This window comes from Atractosteus spatula, chromosome 11, assembly GCF_055471065.1.
Source record: "Atractosteus spatula isolate fAtrSpa1 chromosome 11, fAtrSpa1.hap1, whole genome shotgun sequence".
Taxonomy (NCBI): domain Eukaryota; kingdom Metazoa; phylum Chordata; class Actinopteri; order Semionotiformes; family Lepisosteidae; genus Atractosteus; species Atractosteus spatula.
This window is the reverse complement of record NC_142716.1, coordinates 6666651-6681119: the sequence shown is the minus strand read 5'-3', so window position 1 is coordinate 6681119 and position 14469 is coordinate 6666651. Positions and strand designations below refer to the sequence as shown.

General features: G+C 34.1%; 1 protein-coding gene across 1 annotated transcript in view; it reads left to right on the top strand.

Annotated features, from left to right (window-relative positions):
• astn1 (astrotactin 1) overlaps positions 1 to 14469 on the top strand; it is a 251224-nt gene that overhangs the window by 33428 nt on the left and 203327 nt on the right. The window contains exon 2 of the mRNA XM_088927324.1: positions 13307 to 13494. Coding sequence (XP_088783450.1) covers positions 13307 to 13494 — 188 coding nt within the window. The remainder of the gene's footprint in view (positions 1 to 13306; positions 13495 to 14469) is intronic.

Below are 14469 nucleotides of genomic sequence, written 5' to 3'. Positions count from 1 at the left end.
TTTGGTCAGAGAGCTGTCTTCATTTACACAGAAATTCAATATCACATACTTAAATTGCATTGTCATTTTTGTGCCTCATCTAAGAAGCATGCGAGCTACTGTAATTGCTCAAGCACCGTTTGCAAAGGGTTTGTTTTTTATGGGACATTGTTCGACAAGAGAACAAAATGGTGGCCAGTCTCTCATTGCTGTTTATGCATGCGGTTATGCATTATGGTTAAATGTGGTTTATGTTAACTCCATTTCACCATATATTTGCTATATCATCACTAGACTTTTACCTGGCAAGTTTGGAATTATTTAACCAAACAAACATCTTTGAACAGCAACAGCTACAAGCCATGTTTTGCTAAGCAGGTGGTACCTATTGGAGGTACACGAGCAATTTAACTACAAGGCTTAGAGTTAATTGGCCCAATGGTGTCTGAGCAGGAGTAGATTGTCTTATTGTCTTCTGACTCACTATGGGCATGAAAAGCATTGCAATTCATTTTCATGTGCAAACTTAAATCTTTGGTCATCTGCCAAGTTTCATTTTAATCCATTGGTGTAGATTTTCACAAGATTTTGAAAAGGATTTTGAATAAATGGGTCACACCACCATCTTGGTTAATGTTCTGTAGGACCCTTGTTTTTATGAGATTTTTATTGGATCATCTGTCCATGGCAGTTTTAGATTCTTGGCCACTTGGTCTCTGAACCCAACCAAATTCTCAGAAGAACACAATTCTTACCATCACTGTAGATTTCCTGGACTGGCTTCAGAATGCAGACAACTGAAGTAGAGAATGCTCTGGTGTGTTGCTCTTTGGCTAATTTTAATTGCCAATGAAATCATAATTGTTACAGTAACCTACACCCCATTGTATTATCCTGATCCGTGGTACTTTCAAGGGTTTCTCATTGGATTTACAATACATGTAGTGTCTAACCCTTATCTAAACTCAATACATATAACTGGTCCTAGTTCAAACCTTAAATGTGACCCCTGCTATAAATCTAGCCTTGCCCTAATATAAACTCCAATTTAGCTCTGAAACTATACTGTAATCCCTAAACCTTATTGAAGTACAGGATAACACTAACGCTTAATCCTGCCTGAAGCTGTAAAGAAGAAACAAAACTAAAATCTTCACCATAGCCATTATTATATCTGAAGTCCAAGACGGAGTGCGACCTTAATACTAACTGTAACACAAAGAAAAGCCCCAAATCTTCCCTTTATCCAGAATGGAGCTCAAAGCCAAAACCCATGACTAAGCCGTAGCTCAAACCAAAGCCTTAAGTCTAGTCCTTGCCCATAAGAGTTATCCAAACCTTATCTACAGTATGATGCTGAAGTTCTTTTCCCTCAATCCTTATCCAAGCCAAACGTCACAATAAATAAAAGTCTTTGCATTTTCAGAGCCCTATGGCTTTAAAACACTGAAAAATATTCAGTTTTGCCTGCCATCTGGCTCAACAGGCATAATGTTCGATAACTTGTTAAAATGATCTTGACTTTGATTGATGGCTCAGTTTCTCGTTCTTATTCATGGAGAAAATTGGCACAGTCAGAAGAAATATACCTTGAAACATTCAGTAGTCCTTCTGTATGTGCTTACCTTGGTCTCCTGAGTATATTCTACTTTTGCGTTATTTAGCTCCCTTCGGGCAAAAGGACTTTTGAATATGTTATCAAAGAAGTTTCAATGTGAAGTCTTCTAAATTCCGTGGTAAGGAACTTTTCAAGTTCACAAAAACAGAGAAGAAATTATGTAAAAGTGGTCAGTAATGATGAAAAGCCAGACAGAATAATATTTGCAGATATAAAATACGGTCGATATTGCACTTATTTTCATTAAAAGTTTTTTTTTTACTTTGAAGTGTTCTAGGAAAAACTGTAGAATTATAGTATTTAAAACTGCATTATTTTAATTAGAAAGGTTAAAATAGTATTTGTGTGTCTTCATTTTTGATTCCCGAGTCAACATTTTTGAATATACAATAATAATGTTTGAAGTTAAGTTTTGCTTCATAATGTACCTGAGCAGTTATTTTGAAGACCTCCTCCTCCCATCAAAACTTTCTTAATGGCAGAAACTGGTTTATTTCTCAAAATATTTAATAGATAAGTAAATGTTTTATGTTTCAGCTACTGTATATGTTTTGAAAACATTAAATCTACCTGTCACCATGATCTTAATATTATATATAAATATTAGATATATAACACAACATAAAATGATTATATGTTAAAAATATATAGAATTACGTATTTAATGTTATTGCTGGCACTACTATTATGTATTTGTATGTACAAATATTATATATATATAACATTTATATTTTATAAAAATATAAAAGTTTCTTCTGGCCATTATTCATGGATTAGTGCAGTTACTGTGTATGGGTATCCTTCTTCTTTTTTAGTGTATTTTTAGTTTTTAAAGTAAAGGCTTTGTATGTGAGAAGCTTTTTGCTCAGATTCACTAGTAGGTTTGAGAGCTATCATTTCAGCACAGAAAGGACAGAAAAATGTAGTGGTAGAGACCGAGCTGCTACGATGAGCTCTTTTGTAGCAGAAAGAAGAGAAGGAAGTTGTTATAAAAAATGATTAAAAGCTGTTTTCTGTCACAAGGACTAAAAGAAACAGAAAAACATGTTGAAAGAGATTTAATTATTAGAAAAAAACAATATGAAATCAGCTGATTTGGCAGACACACATTTTGCAGGTACAAAGTGTAGTATTTAAGTTATAATTGCTGGTTCCCCAGAAGTACTCTATGTGTAATATATAATCCCATCTATTTAACATAAAACAATTGAGAAATTCTGCTGTCCAGACTGTCTTAACAAAATGTATTCATAATGCCGTAATTCTCAAGGATGATTCTTAATAATGGTATGAATGGTATAATTCTAGTACCTTTTGATTCTTTTCACAAATTTGTGGAGGTTAAAGAAAGTGAAACTGCAATCATATCTACACACGTGGTTTTTGTTGCTATTTTACATTTTTTAACTTGCCTTCTGGTGTCTTCAGAAGCCATTGGTACTTACAGTACATCTTATCATTCCAAGACAGAACACAGCAGATATGTCCTCAGGTATTCCTGTTGTGTTAATCGCAGATAAAACAGAATCATCTTGACATCCTGATGTTAACTTTGTTTTGAGGGTTGTTTTAAGAAATTGTGGGGTGGTGCAAGCCTTAAAAATGTTTTTTTTTCTATTTGCTTTAATGGCAAATTCAGAATAAAGGCAATTCTAGTTTCAATTGTAGATTCAGTTGCATTGTCTTAAGGGCCTGGAGTTTTTCATGACTAGGTGACCTTTGGGTCCACTAAACTGTAGATCAGTCATTGTCCTCCAGACATTTTGCACTCAGAAACCATTAGGTAATCCGAATATAAACATGGATTAATTATACTTTTAGAAACTAAATATGATGATATTATTGGTCCAAATAAAGAAAACATACTATAGATTAGTTTTAGCTGGTATTATTTGCCTGGTCAATAGCTCTCATAATTTAGACATATTTAACGATTCATCAGTTGCTATCATGACTATTAGGGCAGCCAAGGGAACACAATTTATATTATATATAGTATATACTGTAGATTTGCATTCTAACAGCAGAATAGAACTGTAGTACAACAAGATGGGAGAGGTCTCTTATAGACAAAGAGGGTGGCCATATTCTATTGTCATTAGAAAAGTAAATATCTAAATAATATAATTGTTAGTTATACAGTACAAACAATGCACAAAAAAAACTATGACAACTAATTGTCAGAAGCAATGCATCATGTCTTAATTTACTTCTGTATCCTTAACAGACTTTAATATAATGAGTGCTTACTGTGCCATGGCCTATAATTCTATTTTTAAAAAAGAAACCTTAAAGGTTTCCTCAAAGGTACAGTATGCCAAAGAGAATTCCATTTTGTGTGTTAGATGCTAAAGTATAGGAGGCATGATTTTGTGACGGTTGGTTTCTGATTTTCTTTTTTTTTTGCTGCGGGATGCAGCTGGATTGTCGGGTTGGAGTCAGTATTCTATTTTGATCAGAAGAGTCTTACAACACAAATACTTTTTTGGTTTTGTGTGTACGTTACTGTAAGAATGTTATATACGTTCATGTGGCTTGTTGTTACATACATAATTAGTGTACTGTAGATATGGTTGCACGGACCATCTGCAGCAATATCTGCTGAATTTACTTTTATTCCAAAATGGTTTTGAACTCCACAAGCTTCCCATTGGTGATTTAAATCCATTTTCAAAAATGAAAATGCTTGTACTCTGTCTCCATTTTTTTCCTTTGCAACTGCCAACAGCACTCTGGGGTCCTGTTGTTGAAAAGGACATTGTTGTAGTGAACCCGTTGTGATTCCACAGGGATTGTTATGGTGTTGTAACAGGGCACCGATGTCTCTTTAAATCATTCTTAAAACAACGTTCCAAATGCTGAAACCAACAAAGACGACTCAGAGCAACAGCTGCTCCTTTACAGATGTGTATACTGTACACTTGATATCCAATAAGCAGGAGTCAGTGTAATCGGTTTGTGTCAGTACAATTTGAGCTACACCAAAGGCATGTTTGAAGGCTGCTCTGGTGTTTCACACATTGGCACTGTGGCATTTATACAGCTGTTTGAAACTGACAATTATTATACAATACATAGTCTTAACAGCACTATATATTTTAATATATGTTTAATATATTTAACATATGTTCCCATGTGTCCTTTCTGTATTATTTAGTTTTATTTACATGTTCTGCTTTTTAATAAGCCATGGCAGTCTGGCAACTGCTATCAGTCAATGTTTGATGTGTCAAAGCTTTTGGGTCTTGATGACAAAAGAAATGCACTTTATAGCCTTTTCTTTAAAAATAACTAAAGGAAAAAGCAAGAAGCAGATCACTGTTTAAATCCTTTCAAAGGAAAGCTGTGATTCAGCAAAGCAGTGGGAATTTCCAGACATTCTGATCTGTCATTATGTTATCAGCCTCTTATTTTAGCCATCAACACTGTGCATTCAGTCTCTGAGTACTGAATAAGGACTAAATAACTACAGTTTAGACCTCTTCCAGTGGCAACATTGTTTGATTTATAACTGCATCTACACGATTACTACATATATTACTACCACAAGGGATGTTTCATCTTGATGAGTTACTGAAAATGATTTTATGTTCATTTTTATGCACCTTCCTTTGCAGGTCTTCAAATAATACATAGAGTTCAGTTTTCTTAGAAATAATTAAGGTATAGACTTCAAAATGTCATTTTTAACATAAAAATAGGTAGCTAAACTTCTTTAAAAGTAAGCGGTAGTTTCCATCAAATAAATATCAAAACTAGTACAATATATAAAGAAATTTTAATCATTAGTAACATTTTTACTAGTATCTAAAAATCAGGGCCATAGTTAGAAAGCAGACAGTGTACTTAAATATACAATATGTTTATACTGTACCTCCTGACAAATGTAAACTGTTAATTTGCTGGCAACAATGAAAATGTGACTTTGTGAATGTAACACCCCTGAAAGACTGAAGACTAAAAACCATACTGTATGTCAAGACATTTTTTTAATGTGATACCTGAACATGTTTCTTTGTCTCAGCTCTGGAAATCCTGTTGTATGTTGAAAAATCTTTATTTTACAAATAATGATTTCTGTGTATTAAATTGAATATATTAGAATATACTGTATAACATATAATATAATCATGTTATCCTGAATATAGTGCATCAATTAAAAGCAATGTTTTCTCCCTTTTTAACTTTTTCTTTTTTTATAAACTTCTGCGACTATGAGATTTCATGTTTCAAAAAATTGCCCACACATCGATGGAAAGAAGCTCTTGGAGTATAATGTTAGCAGGTTTTGAATGTTAATTTACTGATAATGCTAACAAATACTTCTCAGCCATATAATTAATATAACAATGAATAATGTTTTCATGGGTCATCGTCATCATCATTACCGTGAAGATAAATGATGTAATGGGTACATGCACTTTGAGTGTTTGTGCTTGCAATGGTACTATATACAGTATTATAGGCCTTTGGGTTAATTGCAATTAACACTTTTTATTTCAAAACTTTGAATTGAGTTTAAATATTTTTAAATCCCATATATTTTTAAAAAGAAGAATAACATTTGTATTCTGTCAAGGATGGAACATCAACAATATACATTAAATTCTAAAAATGTGCATTTTCTGTTTTTATTGACTTACCTGCTGGTCAGCTACTGTATCTTAATGATTTTTTTGTACATATTTGAAATAAAAATGTATTGGGATTTTGTATTTTGTAACGACATGCCCCATTTATTTAAGTGGCTGTCTATCTCAATGTCTAAAAATGCTTAGCAAGCAGCAGTTGTCTTGATCACAGCCTTTTTTTAGACTCTTTGATATTGGTATTTTTAAATTTCATTAATTTAACCAAGCTTTTTATCTACTGTTCTGCATGCTGGGATGTTGAACATGTTGTGTTTAATAGTACTTATAACACTGGTTTTTAAAAGAGCTTTCTTAAATACAGTATTTTTTTCTCTCAATTAGTCCCTAGAGAGTGGTTTATTTTTCTGGCTATTAATCGCAGTCAACTTGCCATTGGCACTGTTAAGATACCTGCTTCTATTCTATATTTCCTATGGAATGTTGAGACATTAAGCAAGCTTACAAAGGCAACACTGCTTCTTCTGTCTCTGGCTGTCAGATTGCTTAAAAATGCCTTCGAAAAAAACAATATTCTTTAAGCTAAGACCTCATGAAATTCAAAGACCAGCTGGGTTCTTTGGGTTATATGACCTCCCTGCCTCTCCCAACCCCTTTTTTACCCCAGAATTACATAGAGAGTTTCTGTTGCAGTGTAAATGACGGCTTGTATGCATTTGTTTTTCAATGGGAATTTCTGCTTCCCTTCAGGAAATATTTAAATGTGCGTTTTTCCACCCTTAGTTGGAATGTTGAACATTTATTTTAAAATACATTTAAAATGCATAATGACTTCAAGCATGTTACGGGTGTCCAATAAACTGTGTAAATATTTATAAATAACTGTTCATATATCATCTATGCTATATACTGTGGTTAGATGTTCTTTACAATATATACTGGTTTTACAAACCCTAATGAGCACTAGTCCTGGACTTGCTTATATGAATTAACATTAGGTGATCCACAACTACTGCTAAATGGAGAAGGTGAACAATCTCCAGATTTTTGTTTTAGATAAGAGAATTGAATTTAAGTAATTATTTTGTTTTTTTAAAACGGATTTAATTTGTTTCTTTGTTAACCATTCTTTCATTTTTATTCAGACTATGTCACTTTTAAGTTACGGTTCAAATAATAATTACAATTATATAAATGCTTTTCATCCCTAAAGAACTTAAAGCACTTTACATCTATCGGAGGGCACCATTTATGTGCAGCACCTCCTTAGGTGATGTGCTGCAGCCATTATTCATTAGCCTCTCTCCAAAGCAGATCAAGTGGAGAAGTGACCAATTACTTCAACATGTCAATTAAAAAGGCAGATTTAGGGAGAGCACAGTTACAGCCAGGACACCATCATTAACAGTGCCATGAGATCTTCAATAATTATGCAGCCAGGTCTTAACATCTCATTCAAAGGATTGCACTTTCTACCACAGTGTCCTCTGACACCATACGGGGGCATTGGTTTGGACATTCTTGACCAGAGGGAAAAGTGCAACCTACTGTATTACTACTTACAGTAACAAACTGAGTTTCCTTAGAGGTCTCTCATTTCAGTACTGACCGGGCCCTGCCTTGCCTTGTTTGATAAGGACAGGCTACAAGGTGATAAGCTGCTGCTGAAATTACACGTTAAATTGCATTATAGAATTACATTACATCATATATTTAAATGATAAATTAAAATGTCACTTACATTATACTGTAAATATTGCGTGAGCTGAATTTTAAAGCAAATCCTGCCACTAGAAATATTCTTCTAGACTCAGGACTACTCATTAATGTAGAAAAAGTACTGTAGCTCTTATTTGTGAGGAAGGAATGAATATGAAAAGGTAGCAGGAACAGAAAAAAAAAGGAAAAGCAATAATCCAACTGATGCTTCAGAAAATCTAAACCCACTGAGACATAATTGGCTTCCAGAGCTCATAATGAATAGTAGGTGATGGAACAGCTTGGCAGCTTCCACAGAAGAAAGTATAGTATATTTAAACTCCAACAGCTGTAGTTCTGTTCTCTGTGCTGCCATAAAGGATTTACCTTCCTGTACAGCATTTCTCTAATGCAGACCTTTCATTTTTTAAAAACTTTTAATATCTCTTGTTTCTATATACAGTACCACAAAAATACCACATACTGTACTACTCCTTTTTCTATTCTCCTGAAAGGTATTTTGTTAATTAATACTTCATGGTTTTACCATCTTCATCTATTTTCACTGGTACCTAAGGTATTGTGTTACAGACTCTTTTATGGTTGCATTTCAGGCTCTGTGAATTAGCCTCTTTTAATAAAGTGGATCAGTATATAACCTGTACCCAATTCTTAGTCACCGGCGAAAATAAAACTCGGCCCTATAATTATGAATAGAGGACAAAAGTTACATAATACAGACTTAACTCAGATGTCAATGATAGTTATAGCTAACCATTTGAAAATGAAAAATTAAAAATAATATGTCAGAAATATTTAGATTAATTACTCATTTATGTAGGTAAAAAACCTATGTTTTATTTTTTTAATTCAAACTTGTGAGAAAAGATTTGTTCAATCCAGTTGCCTTAAATCACTTGGGATAAAGTAAACCACTTGCTTTTACAGGCTGTATGGGGTAACTCAGTCAGAGGTGCTCAATATTGAGTGCGTGTTGTGTGTCTTTTCATGTATCAGTAAAACTGTGTTGCAGATCATCTTGGTTTTTGATCATTGTGTTTCTGATTCAATAACTAGGGTGCTTGTTAATCTTGTGACATAATTGACTTAGTGTTGTAATTTTACTCATTAAGTTCTGTTTTCCTCCTACTACTTCTAAAAGCTGTCCAATAATAAAAAACTGTAGTGTCTCACTTTCTGTGCTTTTGTCTGATGTGCTTGAATGTTAATGCCTGGCTCAATTAGTGGAATAAAACGTGGAATTGGAGTCACCCCTAGCAAGTGGTTCATCAAGTGTACTTTTGTTTTGGTTCTGGCATTAATTAAAATGTTAATTTAAGCAAAATTAAGCATAAATCGATATGATTAGTGTATTTTTAGAGTAACTTTGTTTCAGGCAGCTTGGGTGATTGATAAGGTTAAAATGGGGAGTCATGTCAACTTGTTCAAAGGAACAAGTGAAATAAATTCCACATGGGAAAGTCAAGAGAAACTTAACCTCTGCTTTTTCCTTTAAAATGGTCTTGTTGATTATGACATTAACAATCAGGTCTTATTTACTTGTTTTTAAATTAATGTTATTATTGCACAATCACACCGAATGGCTAATGCGATTAGCTGTGAAGTCTTAAGGGTTTTTGCACAAAACTCCTCTTTGAAAAGAAAAATATTATTAGGTTGACATTTTACAAGTGAGCAGCTTTCCAGTAAGAAAATGGTTATGTAATCTGAGTGCTATTCCAAAAGATAAAAATGTACTGGAGGGTTTTGTGACTTCCTGTGGAATTTCATCTTGCTCTATTAGGGTGGAACAATTTTTAATTCCAGAATGTATCTGATAACACAAGCAATTAGTTGATACATTTTGAAAGAGCTGATAAATTACCAAAGTAATTGCCCATCTTAATGAATTTGTATATCAAATTACAAGTTAAACTTCATTTATTGAAACACTGAAATCTTAATAGGAAATATATTTTTGTTGATTGATTCCTGTAATCATAGGTCAATAAGGAAAGAAATTTATCACCTTTTTTTAAGTTGTGTTTTTTTAAGAATTAAGTAATGAACAGCATCCATTATTCTAGGGAAATGCTGCTGCTAACTTGTTTTAAACAAAGAAAAACATTTCCTGCAAATGCAGATGATTTTGTCAATACAATAATTCATTGGTGTTTGCTCAAACTGTTAAAAAGTGGACTTTCCCACTGTTTGAATAATGCAGATTAGAATGAAGAATTATATAATTTGAGTACCATTTTTAAATTAAACATATTGAAGGTGGCTTTGAGGTAATCACTTAAAATTTGAACTGAAAGTGATTTAGCCTGCTTTTCTACAGTTTAATATGTGTTTGACCTTCAGACAGTGATTTCAACTTGTGTGTAAAAAAATAGTTTGCCTGGAGCAGAAATTGATATTTCTGTATTTTGAGATATGCTCTTGAACCTCTTTGCCTGTTTAACCAGAAGCTATGAAAGTAAGAAGGCAGCTACTGACAGAGCAGGAAAATGTGAACTAAATGGTGTGGTCTGCTAACTGCTCACTGCTGTCTATAATAAGTACAAATAGAACTGCCTGTCTGTGTTGTGCCTTCCAGCTGTACCTTGTGGTCTTGCAAAGACGGGTTTGAGAGTTTTACAAAGATTGTAATTGTTTGTTGTTGTAAACTGTGTGTTTCTAACCTGTCTCCATCATATTTTTGAAATTTTCGGACTATTTCGTCACTCGTCCCTTTAATCACATAAATGTGCTTTCATGGCTTTGTACTTTGTATTTTTATATGTTCTCAGTATGGTCTATATGCATGAGATGCATTTGTGTCTTATCAGAATTTAACTTTGCTTGCCTTTTTAAAAAAGAACAGCTACCCTTTGTAAGTACGCATTGTATTTGGCTGTACTTCATTTTAATTTCCTTTGGCTTTTCAGTGTATCCTTGCCAGTTCCGGTAACTGGCTGTTACAATGTCATATTTAAGACAATTGTGTTGCTTAGTTTCGGACTATCCCCATTGACACTTGAAATGTGGTTGACAATGTCTGTCTTCTTTCACTGTCAAAAATGCCTTCTCTGTGGATTTCAGAAAAGACAGTGCCAGAGTTCATGTGGGTAGTGCCCTCATTGTGACAGGATAAAGCATTGCCCTGCCAGAAATGTCCATTTTGGTTAAGAATCATTTCTGACATCTGCTAAGAGCACCAATTAGACCTAACCTACAGGCAAGGTTTGCTGAACAGAAAAGATCATAAAAATGACATTCAGGCTCTTCAATACTGTTTTCCTACATTACAAAAATGACAAATGTAACACATGTAGAAGGAAATACGCATTCATTAGGATATATTGTTTGTATGTCAGAAAATAAATGTCTAAATATTACCAATTGGTATTTGTTTTGAAAGACAATCTACCCAAGGATTTCTGTTCTCGATTTTGTGAACGATAAATTGTTTCATGATCAGGTCCATTCAACTCATTTTACAGTCATTGGTCTGTGATTATGGCTGATGAAAACATACACTGTAGCTGTATTTTCTTCAGTCATGATCCATGGCCTATTCATTGTTTTTTAGGCCTGTTGAAGATGATATAGTTGACTTTCATTATTAAGTAGCTATGCAGGAAGGTGCATAAAGATGGTCAAATATTGCTTACAATACTTTTAAAATATCACAGTTTATAAATCCATGAATACTGTGACTTTAGTAATGCATAATGGATTTTGACTGCCAATTCCTTGCAATTATTGTAAATCTTTTTGACTAACTAATGATAATTGTCAGAAATTATATTTTCTACCTTATTATTGATTAAAAAACTGTACTGTACTATACAGTATGTATACATACTGTATGTGGGGCAAAAGTCAAATCTCTTAGAGACATTGAAAGGAAAAAAATTATAGTAGCAAGTTACTTTTCCTAGTTCTGTAGATAAAACATCTAGTTTAATTGTACTGTATAAAGCAACTGTGTGCAAATTGAGGAAATCTTTTTTGTTTGAGAGGCTAGAATTGTTTTGCCATTGTGAAACACATCCCCTAGTTGCCTTTAGAATAGTTTTCCCTTGTGTTCATTGCTAAAACAACATGTCTAGTCAGACTTCAGCATATGTCATGCTGTATTATTTATATTTTGCAGATAAAAGTTGTGTTGTAATGTAAACATTCCTTCATATAAATAAAAAAATGCAGACAATATTAATGACTACGACTTAATGAAGCTTAAACAGTAAGCTTAATAGCATTATGTTGAAAAGAAGATCAAATCGGTAGGATACTGGACACAATATATTGGTTTCACTCAAGCCAGATTTAGAATTGTGTTATAAGACACACAGTCATATTGGTAGATACTGATCCTTGAAGATCTGAAAAACACGAGATTCAGATGTGGGTTTTTAATAAGTTCAAAATAAAAAAAGTGAATCAATTCACACAGCTTTTGTGATGTTTAGAAAAAGTACGAAGAAGAAAAAGAAAGAAATGGGAAAATCTTTTTGCAAAATAATTTATGATTTAATAAAAAGCTGTAAGACATTGTGGTGGAGTGGTTAGTATTGTGCCGTCTAGCGCTGGGGTCCTGGGTTCAATGTCTGAGGTGTTATCTGTGTAATGTTTGTATGTTTTTCCCATAGTCCAAAAACATACTGATAAACATGCTTGACTTCTGGGAAAACTGGCCCAACAGTATGTGTCTGTGTGTCTGCCTTGTGATTGACCAGTGTCCTGTCCAGGGTGTATCCTGTCTTGTGCCCCCTGCTTGCTGCGATAGACTCAGGCTGAAATAGTTAGAAGATGGATGGATGTTAAGGCATTGGCCTTAAGTCTGATATTTCCTGTAACTATCTGTTGGATATGGTGGCCTTGAAGTGCAAAAGACAAGCAAATCAAACAATGCATTACAAACAAATACAATTCAACCTTGCTTTGTGAAACCAAAAATCCTGAATTTTGTCAACATTTCCAAAAATGATATTGTTAACTGAGTAATTTCTTAAATTTCTAAATTACTAAACTAGAATGCCTGTCAACATCTTTTAGTTTGCACACCCACAACTTTTAATTTGCATGTCCACATTTTTTAAGATTACAAGTCCTGGTTCTTGGCTCTTCCACAATTTTTAGACGGCACATCCATACTTTATAACGTGCATGTCCACATTTTTTAGATTGCATGTCTACTCCTATTAGTTTGTACGGCACCTTTTGAATTTGCTTGTCCACGTTTTTCAGCTGGTGCCACATTTTTTTTTATTGGCAGCACATACTGTATGTTTTATATGCTTGCCTTTTGCACTCCTGGGCCACCGTAGTTGGGAGTGACTGTATTGTCTGTTTCTAAAATACAAGTTTTACTGTATATGGCTACATCATTTTAATAATAGCTGTTAAAGTGGAATGCTTCTTATGTCTTTCACAGAAATTTCCGGCAATGCGGAGGACATTCCCCTGGTGCGCTGGAGACAGCAGTGGCTTGAGAATGGCACCCTGCTCTTTCATATTCATCACCAGGATGGCAACCAGAATCTGCCAGGGATGGCGCCTACAGACTACTCTCCCAACGACTCAGCTGAGGAGGAATTGCGCATCCTACACATTTCTGTCATGGTAACCCTTCTTATTCATATATCTAAGTGTGGCTCATTGCCTGAATAAAAATGATAGAAATCCCTTACTAGCTGTCAGGACCATGGCTTTGTGATTAAAGATGTTCTCAATACATCACTCTTTTGCCATTTTTTAGGTACATATTTTCATTATTATGTAAAGGTCAAGATAGGTATTAGTCATAGATGAACATCATATAGGTATCTTTCTAAAGCAAGGATTGAGAGTGCTGTACTTTTACCTTTCACATGGCCCAAAAAGCAAATAAACAATATAAATAATGTCCAACTAAAATTAACCTTGGCAATAGGATTACATGGTATGTATGTTTGCAGGTGTTTGTTCCTAAGTGTATTTTGTCATAACTTACTACATCCATATATGATCAGAAAGCCATTTATTCCTGGTAATTGTTGCAGCTGCCTAGTCTCTACCATGAAAGCAGAGTGCACAGGACAGGATTGCAATCTGAAAGGGATACCAGTCCATCACAGGACACTCACAAGCACAAGGACAATTTAGAAACACCAAGGAACTTATCCACCTTGGCTTTGGAAGGTTAAATGAAAGCCATACTAATGCATGGAGAACATGTAAACTCCACAGAGAAAAAAGCTAATACCCATGACCTAAGAACTGATAGGCAATACTGGCCATGCAACTGTGCTACCAGAAAAACAGCAGGCATGCAGGTTCAGGTATTAAGCAGCAGTGTCACAGTGTCGCAGTGCAGTGATGTTAAAGGGAGCATATGGAATGCTTGGCTGAATCGGGAAGTAATTAGACTCTCTTAAAAAAATAAATAAATTGCTTCCTTTACCAAAAATTATATGGATCATCTAAATTTTGGGAAAAAAAACATTTTATTTCATTTTTAAATATTGCAGTGTTTGTGGATATGGCTTACCTTTTCTCTGTGGCATTTTATTTAAAAGGGCTTGAGACTGCTATTGAGAAGCACTGGCAAAGTAATCA